A 15188-nucleotide genomic window follows, 5' to 3' on the forward strand; every position below is an offset into this window, starting at 1 on the left:
AACCATGCCCACAGCAGCAGTGGTGGAACTATGTGCTCTTTGAGGTCCTTTCCATCCCAAGCCATTCTATGATTCTGATATGACACTTGATTTCTTTTAAACGAGTGCAGGAAAATGCTGGATAAGCAGGTATTGTGTTGGAGCTTCAGTTTTCAGACAGATTTCTGTGTTGTCCTCAGGAGGGTTACACAGACATCGCCAAAGAAGTAAAGCACTCTAATTTCAGGAACATGTTTTTTCTAGGAGGATAGGTTCTACTCCAGCAAAACTGGACTGACTTGTATGTTGTAGCCCATGTTTTGCTTGAAGTTTAATTTATTTTTGCTTTTTCCTATGGGGCATGAGACCTTTTACAACTCTTTTAGCAGCCAATCAAAGATATAGATATATATATATCTTATCTTACCAAAAAAAAAAAAAAAAAAAAAAAAGGTACAAAGCTTTTCATGTCCCTTCTTCCTGGAATCCATCCACTTTGTAATCCAGCCCTGAGGTCCTGCAGAAACTATGACTAAGATACAGTTGCAGCAGCAAAATGATTGTACATTCTTGTCCCAAGCTATTGTACAGAGCCAAAGTGTTTGAAATGCGCTCTGGGGCAGCTTTTGGCTGGAAATGAAAATTGCTTTTGGGAATCCCACAAAACGGATTAACTTTGACTTCATCTCTGGTCCTCCAAATTAATAATCTGCCAGCTGGATCCATGCCAAGCACTTGCATGACCTGCTTGGTTATCAAGGGGGAAATGGCCCATGTGAGGCAGGAAGTAATAGAGGATCACAGTACCACCGAGGTTGGAAAAAACCTTTGGAGACCCTTTATATTATTTATGTCTTAAATACATCCTCCATTTTTGAAGCTTTTTTCTGTCCCATTCCTCTTCCCATAACAAAGGCTCTTCGTTTGTGCAAATTCCTATTCAGAAAAGTGATTCTATTTAAGAAAGTCCTTAAGCACGTGCTTAGCTACTGTTTAAATCTACAAGATGGGGCTTAATTGCTTTTTCCCATCAAGTGCTCAAATAACGTTCATAGCCATGTTGTAACATATGGTGAAACATTTCTTGTGGAACATCACTGGAATTACACAGGAGATAAATATGACCATAGACATGAGAGACAGAACAAACTTGTCAGATTTCCTGCTAACCTTTCCAGTAGAATGTTTTTTTTCACGCCAGTCTGGTTTGGGGATTTCTACAATCCCTCTTTGGCTGGCTCATAATCAGTCTGACTATACCATACTCTAATATTCTGCCCACATTTTCCCTTTAGTACAATTCCTCTTTCTTTCCTCTCCTCTTGAGACTGCCTGGAAATAATTCTGCTTCCTTATTAGTGTACCTGGATTCAATATTTGTGAATAACTCAAATCCTGCTCCTTTTCTTTGCCATTGAGCTGCAAGTAGGGGTTTTCCATTGCAAGCCCTGTGTACTTTTCTGCAGAATAAAAGGTTTTGCTGAGAAAATAAAGGCTCAATGCTGATCTACAGATGAAACCTGTACACACAGGCTCTCAAATGCAAACACACACATGAACTCCCTTTAAGGACTTGTTCATTACAATCCCGTTTTCTTTTCCTGCTTTTAATCAGGATCATAATGAAGGTGTTTTGCATGCAGCTATAGTATCTCCTTGAACAGATCCTGGTGAAACAATCTTTGTATCACAAAATTCAGTGATCAAACCACTTAAGATTTGAAATCTGCCTTGAACTATGAGGGTTTCACTAATATTTGTCAGCTGATCCTACACACCCTTGTCTGGGCAGAACTCTGCCTGAATCCCAAAAGAATAAAACTCCTTCAGGCATTATTTGCTGGACAATGGAGAGATCCCATTACTATCTCTCAGTGACACGTTATATACCAACCACAGCAAATCCTGATGAACAGGTTTAATCATTTGGTAGCATTATTGGACTAGATGATCCTGGTGGTCATTTCCAACCTTTATGTTTCTATGATTGGAACACTCCAAAATCACACAGTCATTATGCACGTGATTTCAGTACAGATGTGATTTTGAAGCCTTCCAGTTGCAACTGAATAATGTATTTTTAGGATTTGGTTGGTAACCATCTGTACCTTACAGTCATCAAAGTTGGAAAAGACCTGTTCTCTCCAGCCACCAACCCATCACCACCATGCTCACTAAACCTTATCTCTCAGTGCCACATTTACACATGTCTTGAACACCTCCTGTGATGGTGACTCACCTCTTCCCTGGGCAGACTGTTCCAATGCATTATCACTCTTTCTGAGACAAGTATTTTCCTACATGAGATTTTTTCCTGTGTTTTGAGTCCTATATGGACTAGAAATTTCTTTCAAAATAAAGAAGCTAGGCTGATGAATGTTCATAATATCATGCCCACACTAGGATAACGGTTATAGTGGCACCTTGCATGGATGCCATAAGAGAAGTGTTCAGTAGGTCTTTAGATTAGGTAACCTTTTGCTCTTGAGATGGTACAATGTCCAAGAAGCTCAGCACTCTGAAGACCATGCCTTCTTCTTGCCATGTCATAGTGTGCACACAGTGAAAATACGATGGTGATACTCCTAGCATGTTCTGCTAACAGCAAATAAGTTCCCCTAGCTAATCTATGAGCTACAGCCTAAATGGGCATGAAGGTATTCATACCAAAAGGACTGCAAGTCTAAGAAAATAGGTAATAAAACAGATTCACAAAGAGAAAGAGAAAAATACGAGTTCTTCTTCTGAGAAATTTAAAACCAGAGGGATGAATGCAATATCTCTTTGGATCACCCAGCACTTGTTTTTTTGTAATAATCAATTAGTAATCACAGGTAGTAATGACGGCCGGATTCATTTTCTATTAAATGGCATAGTTGGATTTATTTTGAGATGATTTACACCAACTTTCTGACTCAGCATGTCCCCCAGCACCCATCATTTATGTGATTTATTGTAAAGTGAGAAAAACTACATGGCTTTGATCCAATTGATTTCTTTGAATGCAATGGGATAAATAAGCAGGCATCAGAACAAATCTTACAAGAACAAGGGGCTGTTAGTGTGTGTGTTGATTTTTTCATTTGTTTGTTGTTGGTTATTTTTGTTGTGCTGTTTTTTAATATTTTTCTTGGCCTGGATGTCACTCTGTGCTCTCTCTGAGCATCAAGAAATGAAGATCAGACCGTGCCAAATGTGGCTTTGGCTTTGGACAGTCTTTATTTCAATATTGCACTCATTGCTGAGCTGTCAGCTTTACTGCCACAAGAATGTGAGACTGGGCACAGCATCTAGGGAGAGTTATTTGTTTTCTGATACCTTCCCTGGGGTTTCTCGTTTTAGTAGGCTTTCTGATTACTTTTGCTTTGTTTTCTTTGCCTTTTTGGATGAGGTTACTTTTGTTGATGCGTGGCCCAGATCTGTCCTACTCTACTCTGAAAGCTGGTAAATGAGCAAATCTGGGTTTGAGGATTGAAAGCGATGTAAAGGCAATTGTACCACACTTTTTAGAGTCTCAAGTTGCTTGGGGCATGGGGCGTTATGTTTGTGTCAATGTACACATATTCAGTACCTTGAGAACCACAGCCTTAAGTGCATATATCTGTTGTGGAGGACTGTTTAAATGGAAAAATTTACAGATAATTAGGAGCCCTTTGAAGAACCATAAGTGAAAAGAAAATCGCCTCAGCATTAAGAAACTCACATAAACAAAACAAACAAAATAGTAAAAAAAGAGAGCGAAGAGAAACAAGCCAATAACTACAAAAGCAGCAGTCTGTTTTAGAGCAAAAGTAAAAACTGTTGTAAGGATAGGGAGAAAGGACAAATTGATAGCAAGCAGTACAAATTAAAAGCTTGAGGGAGATAAGAGAAAAAAAAAAAAGTAGGAATTTTATAGTTCAGGATTGTTAAAGTGAGTAAAAAGGAAAATTTAGTGTATGCTAAACCAAAATAAATTCTAATGGTAATGGTCTGCTACTAGTTCAAAATGACAGATTTATTTATAATAATGCAGAAATTTCAATAAATGTCTATATTCTATAATTGGAAGAGAGCCTAGTTACTTAATCCACAACCCAAGCTAATGAAATACTTTTCATTACACCAGCTGCTAGAAACAATGCCATACATCATCTCATAAAGTAAGACATTTTTAAGAGATACAAGTCTGAGTAATTTTGCATGCAAGAGTTTTAAAAGAGCAGGGTAAGGCTAATTGGAGATGATTGTTCTTCACTAAGAGAAGAGTGGAAGTTCCCTAAGTATGGTGAAAACCTTGTGTCCTCGTTCCAAAGCCATCAGCCTCACATCTGTCTTAGGCACAATAACTCACCATCTGATAGAGGATCCAAAAATGAGGGGATTGTGGGTAACACCATGATTATAATTGAATAATATCATACTCCTTAAAACAGAGGCATTAATAGCAATCAACTTGTGGAAAATAGATTTTGTCAAGCTAAATTAGTACTTTGTATGAGAATACAGAACTGCTTGATAAAGACTCAGCATTTGTCATTAATTTTACGCGTCATAAATAAGGCATTTTTCTTGATGACAGTGAATAAACAGAACAACTGGTTAACACAGTTCTTGGAAATAGAAGTGATGCATATGGAGGAGAATGCATATGGATGCATATGGAGAAGTTATATTCCCTCTGAGATTAGCCTTGGATCAGTCAGTCCTTTCTAAGGGAGTAGCTGAAGTGATGCAGAGCTGTTGGAGAGGGTCCAGAGGAAATCCACAAAGATGCTCAGAGGACTGGAGCACCACTCCTATGAAGACAGGTTGAGGGAGTTGGGCTTGTTCAGCCTGGAAAGCTCCAGGGATAAGGCACTGAGGCCTTCCAGTATTTGAAGGGAGCTTACAAGAAGGAAGGGGAATGAGTTTTTACATGGTCTGATAGTGATAGGCCAAGGGGGAATGGCTTGAAACTAAAAGAGGGGACATTTAGTTTAGATATGAGGAGGAAATTCTTTACTCAGAGAGTGGTGAGTCACTGGCAAAGGTTGCCAAGAGAAGTTGTGGATTCGCCATCTCTGGAAGTGTTCAAGGCCAGGTTGGATGGAGCCTTGGATAAGCCAGAATCAGTGGTAAGCAACTGTACCCATGGTGAGGGAGTTTGGGGGGGGATTGGAACTCGATGATTTTTAGGGTCCCCCTCCAACCTAAGGCATTATATGATTATGATTCCATGAACTTCAGAAGATGCATGGAAGAAATCAAAGATTGATGCCTGATCCTGCAAAACCTCAAGACACGATGTGAATTAGTGCAGTGTGGAGCTGACTTATCTAGGAAAGACAGATCCCATCAGCTGGATGGACAAGCAGTAGAATTCAGGCATTTAGAAACGATTGCACATGTGGAAGAAAAACTGTTTTGATTGTGTGTAATTGATAGAATCATAAGATCATTAAGGTTGGAAAGACTACTGAGATCAGCTGGTCCAACCATCAACCCATCATCACCATGCCCACTAAACCATGTCCCTTGGTATCAAATATCCATCTTTTTAAACACCTCCAGGGTCAGTGACTCCACCACCTCCCTGGGAGCCTGTTCCAATGCCTGGACACTCTTTCTGAGAAGAAATTTTTCCTAATATCCAACCTGAACCTCTACTGGTGCAACTTAATGCCATTACCTCTTGTCTTATCAAGGATAACTCCTAAAAGCAAAATTAGTTTGGCTTTTTTTTTGTTTTGTTTTGTTTTTGTTTTTTGTTTTCACTTTAGTTCGAAAGGAAGGCTCGGTGTTAGGTGTTAAATTGGATCCAAGTAGATAATCACAACAGAATCATCACTATGCACTGATGCTCTGTTACCTTGCTAGTACCCAGCCTCTCTTTGCTTTCAGTTCTCTTCTTGATGTGAGTGGATGGATATTTTCTCTTGTTGAGAGAGGAGTGTGTGAGTGTGTGCATGGAGATGAGTTCTGGGAAAAAAAGAAAAAAAAAAAAACAAAAAACTCAGCAACTCACGCCAGGTCTGCTGGAGTCAGCATCACGAAGTTCAGGCCATCTGTGATACACCTAAGGCAGCTGAGCAGCTTGGCTCCATCTGGAGCTGCCTTCGGCTTGCTGCTAGCATTCTTGCTGAGGTCCCCTCCTCTGAGGATGGTCAGATGTGGAGGGAGGACATCTTACACCCATGCTCTTCCAGTGAAGGCATACGGCCCTTTTGCTCTGCCTCCTTGTTGGAGGATACTGTTACAAAGTGGGGGTATTGTCCCTTCAATGTCTCTCCAGCTCTCCTCACCCTTAGTCTGATGAAAACCCTGTGAAGATGTCCCAGATCCCTTTTCCAAAACCAGGGAGGAAGGCTTTTGGGTCCCCCCAGGATGCATGGGGGCTGTGAAGGACTTGGGGTGAGGGGAGTGCATACAGGGGATGGGATGGAATTATGGGGCCAATGAGTAGGATGGGGCTATAGGATTCTGCAACTCTATGGGAATAATAGGGGATAGGAATGTATAGGTATGGGATATATGGGGCACAGCCATAGGGTTAGGGAGGTGTGTATGAGTTGTGTAGGATATGGACATAAGGTTAGGGAGGTATGCATGGGATGTGTCGTACAAAGCTGTTGGGTTAGGAAGGTGTATATAGGATGTTGTAAAGGGGTTTAGGGTTAGGCAAATATATATGGGATGTATGATTTAAGGCTATAGGGTCAGGAAAATGTGTATGGGTTGTGTAGTACAGGGCTGTGGGGTCAAGGATAAGCGTGTGGGTTGTGTAGTACAAGGCTATAGGGGCAGGGAGGTGTCTGTGAATTGTGTAGTACAGAGCTGTAGGGTTAGGTAGTTGTTTATAAGACGTTGCATAGGGCTATAGGGTTAGAGAGGTGTGTATGGGGTATGTGGTACAAGGCTATAGGATTAAGGAGCTGTGTATGGGTTGTGTAGGACGCTGCTATAACTTAGAGAGGTATATGTGGTCCGCGTAGAACAGAGCTGTAGGGTTATTTATCCATGTCTGGAATCTGTGGGATAGTTTTATGACTCTGTGATTTCACTATGGACTGTGTGGAAAAGGTTTTAAATTTATGCATACATATATGGGATTTTTGGGTTAGAGCTGTAGGGTTAGTGAGGTGTATATGAGATAGAGGGAACATGGCTATAGGGGTAGGTAAGTGCACGGATGTGAAAAGGGGCATTTACATTGTACGTGTGTGAGGGGGTGATGGAGGGGTCAGAGTGGAGTGGGAGACCTGAGGACCAGGGTTGGGATCATAACCAGGGTCAGGACCAGGTCAGGGTCAGGACAGGTTCATGACCAGGGTTAGGACCACAATTAAAAGTAAGTCTGGGACCAGGGTAAGGATCAGGATCAAAACCAATATAGGGATCAGGATCAAGATTAAGATCAGGATCAGGATGAGGGACAGGATCTGGACTAGGGAAAGGCTAAAGATAAGGATAAAGATCAGTGTCAGGATCAGGATCAGGAACAGGATCAGAACCACAACCAGGTCCAGCAACAAAGTCAGGACCGGGTCTAGATCCAGGACCAGGTCCAAAAACAAGGTCAGGACCAGGATAGGGCCAGGTCCCGAGCTGAGCTGGGGGTGGGATCACTGCTACACTCAATCCTATAGGGAGGGAGGCAGCGGGGACCGCGTCCCCCCCCGCGGCATCATGCCCGCTCACCACCCTCCCTGACGGCCGCTCTCCTTCTCTCCCCGCTCCGCCGCCCCATTCCCTCCCTCCCTCCCTCCCTGCCTCCCTCCAGCAGAGCCTCCGCCTCCGCCTCCCTGCCCGGCGCCTGGTCCTGGCGCGGTTGCCGAACGGTCCCGCTCGACGCCTCCCGGACTAAATGCCTCTGTGACAAGCTCTCCGCCTTCGCCATCTTAGCCCAGCTCAGCCCCGACATGGTGAGTCCCTCCGGTCACCCGCGGAAAGGGGACGATGAGAAAGGGAGGGGTTGCGGGGCGGGAAGGAAAAGAGCAAGGGGACGATAAAATAGAAGAGATGGGAAGGCACAAACCCAAGCCCAAGTGGTGCTGGTAGCGAGCACCCTCATCCTTGGGGGCTCTACATCCTTCCCCCCACCCCCGTTGCCTTTATTCCTCGGCCGCAGCTTGGGGAGGGGAGGACAGACTGGGGATGCTGCTGCATTGATGTCCCCTTCCTCCTTATTCCTCATTCCTCCTGCGCTGTGTTTTTGGAACGCCGCTAAAGTGTATGCCTGGGAGGGGGGTTCCCTCCACTTCATCGTCACACGTGTCTTCATTTCGAGCATCATCCTCATCCCGTCCCCATCCCACATTCAGGCTTGTTCACCCCTCTGCATCCCCGTCACGTTTCTCCATCACCTGTTTAGGGCTTTTTTGGGGGGGATGGGGGGGTGTGATCCCTGCACCAGAACAAAAACGGGGGAGTTGCGGAGGGGGGTGTGTGCGAAGTTTCATCCGCTGTCGGCGCAGCGATGCCGCCTCCGCCGCCGCTGCTCGGACGGAGATTCCTCGAAATGCTGCACCCTGAATCAGAGCATCAGGGCGGCTGCCAGGGCACCCAGGGCACTGCCAGGGTGGCCCGAAGGGATTGCTCTCCTCCACCTTGCACTTCTTTTTTTTTTTTTTTTTTTTTTTTTTTTCTGTGTGTGTGTGTGTAATTTCTCCTTATTTGGATGCTGTCCCAAGTTGATGGAGAGGAGCTCCCCCTCCTCCCCTTCTACACTCCTCCATCTGCTGGGCACTGGGAGTTACTGGGCCCGGGCAATTATTTACTCATTATGCCTTGCTTGTTAAACGCTGGCTCAATTCAGCAAAAGGGGAGGGGAAAGAAAGAAAGGAAGGGTGGCGTTGGTAAAGGGGTGGGGGGGATCACATTTTCCAAGATGAAGGTTCGGTTTATTATTAGAAACACTAATGTATTTGGTCCACTAGTTACCATGGAAACAACATCTGCACTGAAGTGGTTTTAAAGACACAGTGTTGGTTGTGTTTGCCCGGACCCCGTGCAGGTCCAGCCACTCCAAGTGGGCTCTTGACCTGCTCTTTGGGTCCTCTGGAGTGAGGCACTGAGCTTCTTATTTCCAAAGCAGTGCTCTGGTTAAAGAAGATTTGAAGGTAGGAGCATGTTCCTGCTTGGAGGGGACCTAGAAAGAGTTCATAGAATCATAGAACTGTGAAGATTGGAAAGGATCGCTAAGGTCATCTAATCCAACCATCAGCCCATCCCCCCCCATGTCCACTAAATCATGCTCCTCAGTGCCACATCTGTACATTTCGTGGAAACCTCCAGGGATGGTGACTCCACCACCTCCCTGTTCCAATATCTTGCCTCTCTTCCTGAGAAGAAATTTTTCCTAATATCCAACCCGAGTTGGTTGCATTTGATGTCCCTGCAGCAATCTTCTTCCATGGGAAGTTGTTCTGCTGACTGAAACAAAGTGTAGAAGGGAGGGAACCGTGTTGGTACAGGAGTGGCACCCAAACTGTAACCAGGTGGCACCCAAGGTGTCCTGCTGTGCTCTATTTGAACCAGCTGGGACCCGTATCCTACAGATCTCTGCCCCATACTTCAGCTTGGGGAAGAGAAGGCTCCAGGGAGACCTCATTGTGGTCTTCCAGTATTTGAAGTGAGCTTATAAGCAGGATGGAGACAGAATATTTACACAGGTAGGTAGATACAGAACAAGGGGGAATGGATTTAAACTAAAAGAGTGGAAATTTAGGTTGGGTATTAGGAAGAAATTCTTTACACAGAGGCACTGGAGCAGTCTGCCCAGAGAAGCTGTGGATGCCCCATCCCTGGTGGCATTCCAGGCCAGGCAGGATAAGGCCCTGGGCAGCCTCATCTAGTGAGTGACAACTCTTCATGGCAAGGGGGTTGGAGCTCAGTCATCTTCAGTGTCCCATCCAATCTAAGCTATTCTTTGATTCTGTGATTCTATTATTCATACATGCCCCTGCAGCGCTGCATCCTGCAGCTGCAATACTCCAAACTTCATCCTGAGCTTACAGCTGCTTAAACTTTTGACTCTGGACACTGTGATGACCACAGGGATGACGGATGGGTGAGCTTTGTCCTGTGCTACGAGGACACCATGCTGTCATTGCAAACAACCCAGTCCCGCTGAAGTCTAGAACGGTTGTGTGATCAGAGGCAAGAAATCAAGATTTCTGCTGCAGGAATAGTTTTAAGGCAAAGCTTGATATAAGTGAGCCCAGCTGTGCAGCTGAGCAACCAGGGAAGGTCCTCCACTCATCTATCTTATGGAAGTGGGCTGGGAAACACAGAGAAAGAAGTCTGTGGCTTGGCTAAAGCAGAATTTTCTCTAATGCAGGGCTAACTTTATGTTCACAGAGGGATTGAAGTTTTTTAACTAAGCAGCTAGGGAAAAAAAAATGTCAATTTGACATGGTCACATACTACTGCTGCCTCAGATCTTGGTGTTTGGGAGTTATCTAGGTACCACAAATTGGTGTAAGCCCTTTATCATCAGTACAGGCATTTTTGCATCTGAGATTGTATTTGGCTGCAGGAGGATGCAGCTTCCTTCCCCCACACATGTTTTATTGTATCTGCAACTTACCTCTCTGCTGATCCTTTGGGGTTTGGGTCTGAAATTGCTTCCTCCGTCCTCTTTCGAACTCTTCTGGCTGTTGATTGGGATGTAGTTTCACAATTTGTTATTCCCAGACCAGACTCAGCTCATGAGTTCATGAGTTCTTTGGCTGTGCTTGAAGGAAAACTGAGACCTGAATTCCCCCTAAGTAAAGCCCAGCATTTGTCAGTGCTATGGAGCACTGCTCACTCAGGTCCTCCTGGTTTCTTGTCCGAGTGTCATTCCGAGCTGCCTGCCTTCCCCAGAGGTGGCATCTCGTCAGTGTTGGTGTCTGCAGTGGTGACATTTATAGTGCAGTTTTTCATGTGCCTTTGGAGCTCTCCAGACAAGAAGCTCTGTCCGCCTGTGTCATTAATATTATTTATTGCTATAAATCTCCCTTCTGGAATCTTTGGCCGTGGCAGTTTGAAATATTTGTAACCCTGCTATGGGCACTGCTTCTTTGCAGTGAAAAGGGGCCTGAAAAGGTTTGTGGTGGATGAGTGTTGCTGCCCAGGCATCTGATTCAGAGCTGCCAAGGATGAGGTTTTCTTGCATGTTGCTTTTGTAGCAGGGAAAGGAAGCAGTTTTCCTTGATTTTGATGGAGTTATGAGCTTGTTCTGAAAGCAGTTTTGGAAAGAGATACCCCTAAACTATGATGGGGCTGTTTGGACCCAGCCCAAAACTGGACTTTGAGTTCAACTCTTTCTCTGGGTCTGATTTCCCTTGGATCCCGCTATTTCAATTAGACAGAGGCATTTTCTCTTGTTAGTTTGGCTGGATTACTGTCTGACTGTCATTGGACACTAAAAGCTCTTAAATTAAAGAACACAGACAAGGTTTTGCTTCTGTCTTTTCATTTTGGTTTTACCTCACGCCCAGCTTGGTAGAGGAATGGTAGTGACGCACTCTGATGCTACACCCACATAATAGCAGTGCTAATGATGAGTGAAGGGGGAATGATAAGGGCAAAAGGAAATTACACAGCCATATGTTCGAACTATACCTTTGCAAGTTGTGATCAGTTTGATTAAGGTTCTTGTGATGGTGTTTTACAATGTTTCTTGGCAATTTGGTGGAGACGGGAAGAATCATAAAATCGTTAAGGTTGGAAAGGACCACTGAGATTATCTAGTCCAACCATCAATCTATCAGCAAAAGGAAGGAGAGCAGGAGGCTGAGGATTTGCAGTGCAGCCTTTCAGTCTTTGGTTGTCTTGTCTGAGTTGGCTTGTGTCATCTCTTCTGCCTACCATGGTTGGTTGGTTGGTCTGTATGAAGTCAACCAAGCTTTGAAGTTGAGCTCTTAGAGCACTGGTAGAGTATAAATTCAAGTTCACTTGGAAATGGGTTGGTGAGATGGTAAGCATAGCACTGAGATGTAACATCCCAGGTTGTTGCAATGCAATGCAATGCAATGCAAAGCAAAAAAAAAAGTAAAAAAAAAAAAGTGGATTTTATGCTGTTAGCTTCACTTTGCACAAAGGCAAGGAACATTTTGTGGTATGCTTCCTACCTAAGGGGACATTGAGTTCAGAGCTCCTCTCTCGACTCACAACATTTACTTTTTTTTATTTTTTCTTTTTTTAACTGAAAACATCCCAATGATGTCTGTGCAGCAGAGGAGAAAAAATCCTTTTTACCCTGGGGAAATAATGAAGCATAGAGAATAGACTCACAGTGTGCATCTTGGCCGGGTCAGAATGGCTGCTCGGAATGGGCTGACGATACTTTCGATGGAAAATTATGGCAGTGTTTCACTTTGATAAGACCAGAGCACTTTATTTGGAGATGAGTATTTTAACATTTATATTCTCCCATTGTTTATCACCTGAGATTTGGGGTCTGGATAAGAACAAAGCCTTTTGCATGCCTTCAGAATAACCAGCTCTCAAATTCACAGTTATTCACAGGTTTCCTTAAGAATAATGCTGCTTCTCCTGCAATGTTAACTCTTTGATTCGAAAACTTGAAAGAAAAGTTCTCACTTTTGCTTGGCTTGAGTTCCTAAGGTGTCAAACCGCTCCAGTCATGCAATGTGGGTCTAGTGAAGAGCTCATTAGGTTGCTGTATCTGTGTGTTAAGCCACAGGACTGAGAGCTTTCCCTGTGCTTACAGATGAAATCATGACCTTGGGCTAATCACTTCATTGCTTTCTGCTTCCCTTTCCCCAGCTGCAGCACCCTTGCAGGTGACATCCAAGCCTGCATGCATCCTCATTTGCACCGTGCCCTGAGCCTGAAGGGTGCTACAGAAAAGTCCAAGTGCTGTCATTTCCCCAGCAGAGCATTAGGAACCTCCGCTTGCTCAGTTAGCAAGAGCTGTGCCAGGGCAGACATTTGGATTTCTGAGGTCCAAATCACACATTTGTACCATTGGCACCTTATCACCCTGCCCTGCTGCATGTGGATGGAGTGTGTCTCAGCTGATTGTGCCTCTTCTTACAGAGCCCTTGAACTGGAAATATTTCCTGAAATTTCCTGATGCTGAAATATTGAGAGGCTAACATGAAGAGGGGAGATCCAGCTGGGACTACCACCCCTCCCAGGCGAGCTTTGTGCTGACACTGGGGAAGCTTATGGTGCAAGTGCTGCTGTGTCTACTCAGGGCAGGTCCTTCCCCAGGTCTGTGGTAGCCGCTGGGAGCAAGCTGTGATTCTGCAAATCATAAACTCCATGCTGCTATTTCTCTTGCTCATCAAGGATGCTCTATTTACTAAATATGGTACAATCCTCCTGAGTTTGTCCAAGCGTTGTCAGCATGGAGTGGATGTAGCATGAACCAGCTGGGTTTTCGCCTCCCACTCTCTCATAATACAATTAGAAAAACAGAGAGGATGTATGATGCCTGTTGGTGGCCCAATGGCCAACCCAGCATTATAACAAACAAGAATTGAATTATTTTTTAAGTGTGGTCTCCTAAGAGAGGAGCTGATTTGTGATCTCACAACATCACTTTTCTGGAAGTCACATGCTGTGTTTGCTTTGTCACTGCTGACTTGAAGTCCATCGGCATGCACTGCAGGAAAAATTTGGGCTAACCCTCATCGAATTTGGAGAGGACATGGAGTCAGTGATTTTTGATGGGCTTTGAGAGAAATACTGATAGAGCCTGTACATTGCTGCAGGTGCCAGGATGCAGAGCAACGCTTGGTTTGTTCTTTTGGTGTGAGATGTGGATGAAGATTACTATGTGCTGTACACAGATAACTGAGGGATCCACAAATAAGTGGTCAGTGCGTGAGCAAATGCAAGTATAGCAACAGAGACAAGGGTTATAGGAAATCCCTCTCAGTGCTGAGCTTCGAGGAGAGACAACAGCGGAATATATTAAAAGAAGGCAGGTAGCACACAAAGTAATAATAGGAGGATTTGGCTCAGCATATTAAGCAGTCATCCCCACATCCCACCTCCTTCGGCTGTCTGCGGATTCGGCTGTCTGTCGATCCAACGAGCAGTTCAGTCGATATTAACATCTGACAGCTTTTGACTGCTGAGTTTTTTTACTCCACGCTTGTGGATTCACTCAGGGCTTTCGCTGGAAATTCCAGGAGGTGGGATTGCTGCAGCTCTCCGAAGCCAGAGAGCTCCGCACAGCCCTGGCAGCGACTCTTCTGCAGGCAAATGCTGCATCACCCTCTGTCTCTTCATTTGAAGGGGACGTGGGAGAGAGGAGCATGATCAAGTGGCTGTGAGCTTAAAACATTGTGGGATTCACTGCTTCAGTGTGAGTAATACCGAGCCTAATTCACCCTTCAGTGTTCAGATAAGAAGAGCTCTGGCATTAACCAGGTGACCCCAGGAGCAGAGCGTGGCTGAGGTTAGTCCCTTGGCTTCAGCTGAAATTAAAATCTCCCTGTCTGCATCTGGAGCGCTGCTTGTCCAGGTGCTCCCGAGGGGTTTGGTACTCATTTTGAACCTGCAGTGGTTAATGGCTTGTTGCCACGAAGGCAGCTTAGCAAGTGTGACAGCTGCCCTATTACCCAGCCATGGCTTACTGCTCCATTAAAAGAGATGTGGATTTAAGCCAGGACACCCGGGTTTTCCCCATTTCCACTTTCCCATTTGCTGGGGGTCCAAAAAGCAGCTCTCAGTCTCAGCCTGCAATGATTTGAGCCATCTAGGGCCAGAAATGTGGGCAAAATGGGGTAAGCAGTGTCTCTCTGTGATGCTCTCTGCTCAGGACTTGTACAATATATGAGTGTGGGAGTGATTGTATATCTGTCTGTGTAGGTGGGAAGGGACAGTGTGACACCTGGCACGGTACCCTCCACACTGATGGCAGTGAGCAAGAGTGAGAGGGTTTGTGTTGTTTCTCAAGGTGAAAATGCCGAGGGGAAAGAGGATAATAGCCTTTAAATGGATAGAAAGGAGCTGAGGAAAGGGAATAATCTGCTTTCTGTGTCTGCTGAGGATTGGGCTTGAACTGCAGTGAGAAAGGTTTAGGTGGAAGGGAAAACCTCCTGGGTGTGGAGAATAGGCAAGCCTCCATCAGCAGAGATGAGCTGGGGATGGTTTGTATGGTTTTGGGGTAAGCGAATGGCTGAGATGAGCTTGGCAGGTCTTTTCCCTGCCCTTTTGCCTATAAACCAGGTCTCCTCTGTGTCTGCTGCTTGCTGTGTAGAAGGGAGAAAGTGTGGCTGAGGTGT

At 44.8% G+C, this 15188-nt stretch overlaps 1 protein-coding gene across 1 annotated transcript in view; it reads left to right on the forward strand.

Annotated features, from left to right (window-relative positions):
- Nucleotides 1-15188, forward strand: part of ADGRB1 (adhesion G protein-coupled receptor B1) — a 276533-nt gene that overhangs the window by 182620 nt on the left and 78725 nt on the right. The window contains exon 18 of the mRNA XM_085221766.1: nucleotides 7721-7862. Within this exon, the coding sequence (XP_085077892.1) occupies nucleotides 7721-7862 (142 nt within the window). The remainder of the gene's footprint in view (nucleotides 1-7720; nucleotides 7863-15188) is intronic.

This window comes from Meleagris gallopavo, chromosome 3 (genome assembly GCF_905368555.1).
Source record: "Meleagris gallopavo chromosome 3, MGAL_WU_HG_1.1, whole genome shotgun sequence".
NCBI classification, from domain to species: Eukaryota; Metazoa; Chordata; class Aves; order Galliformes; family Phasianidae; genus Meleagris; species Meleagris gallopavo.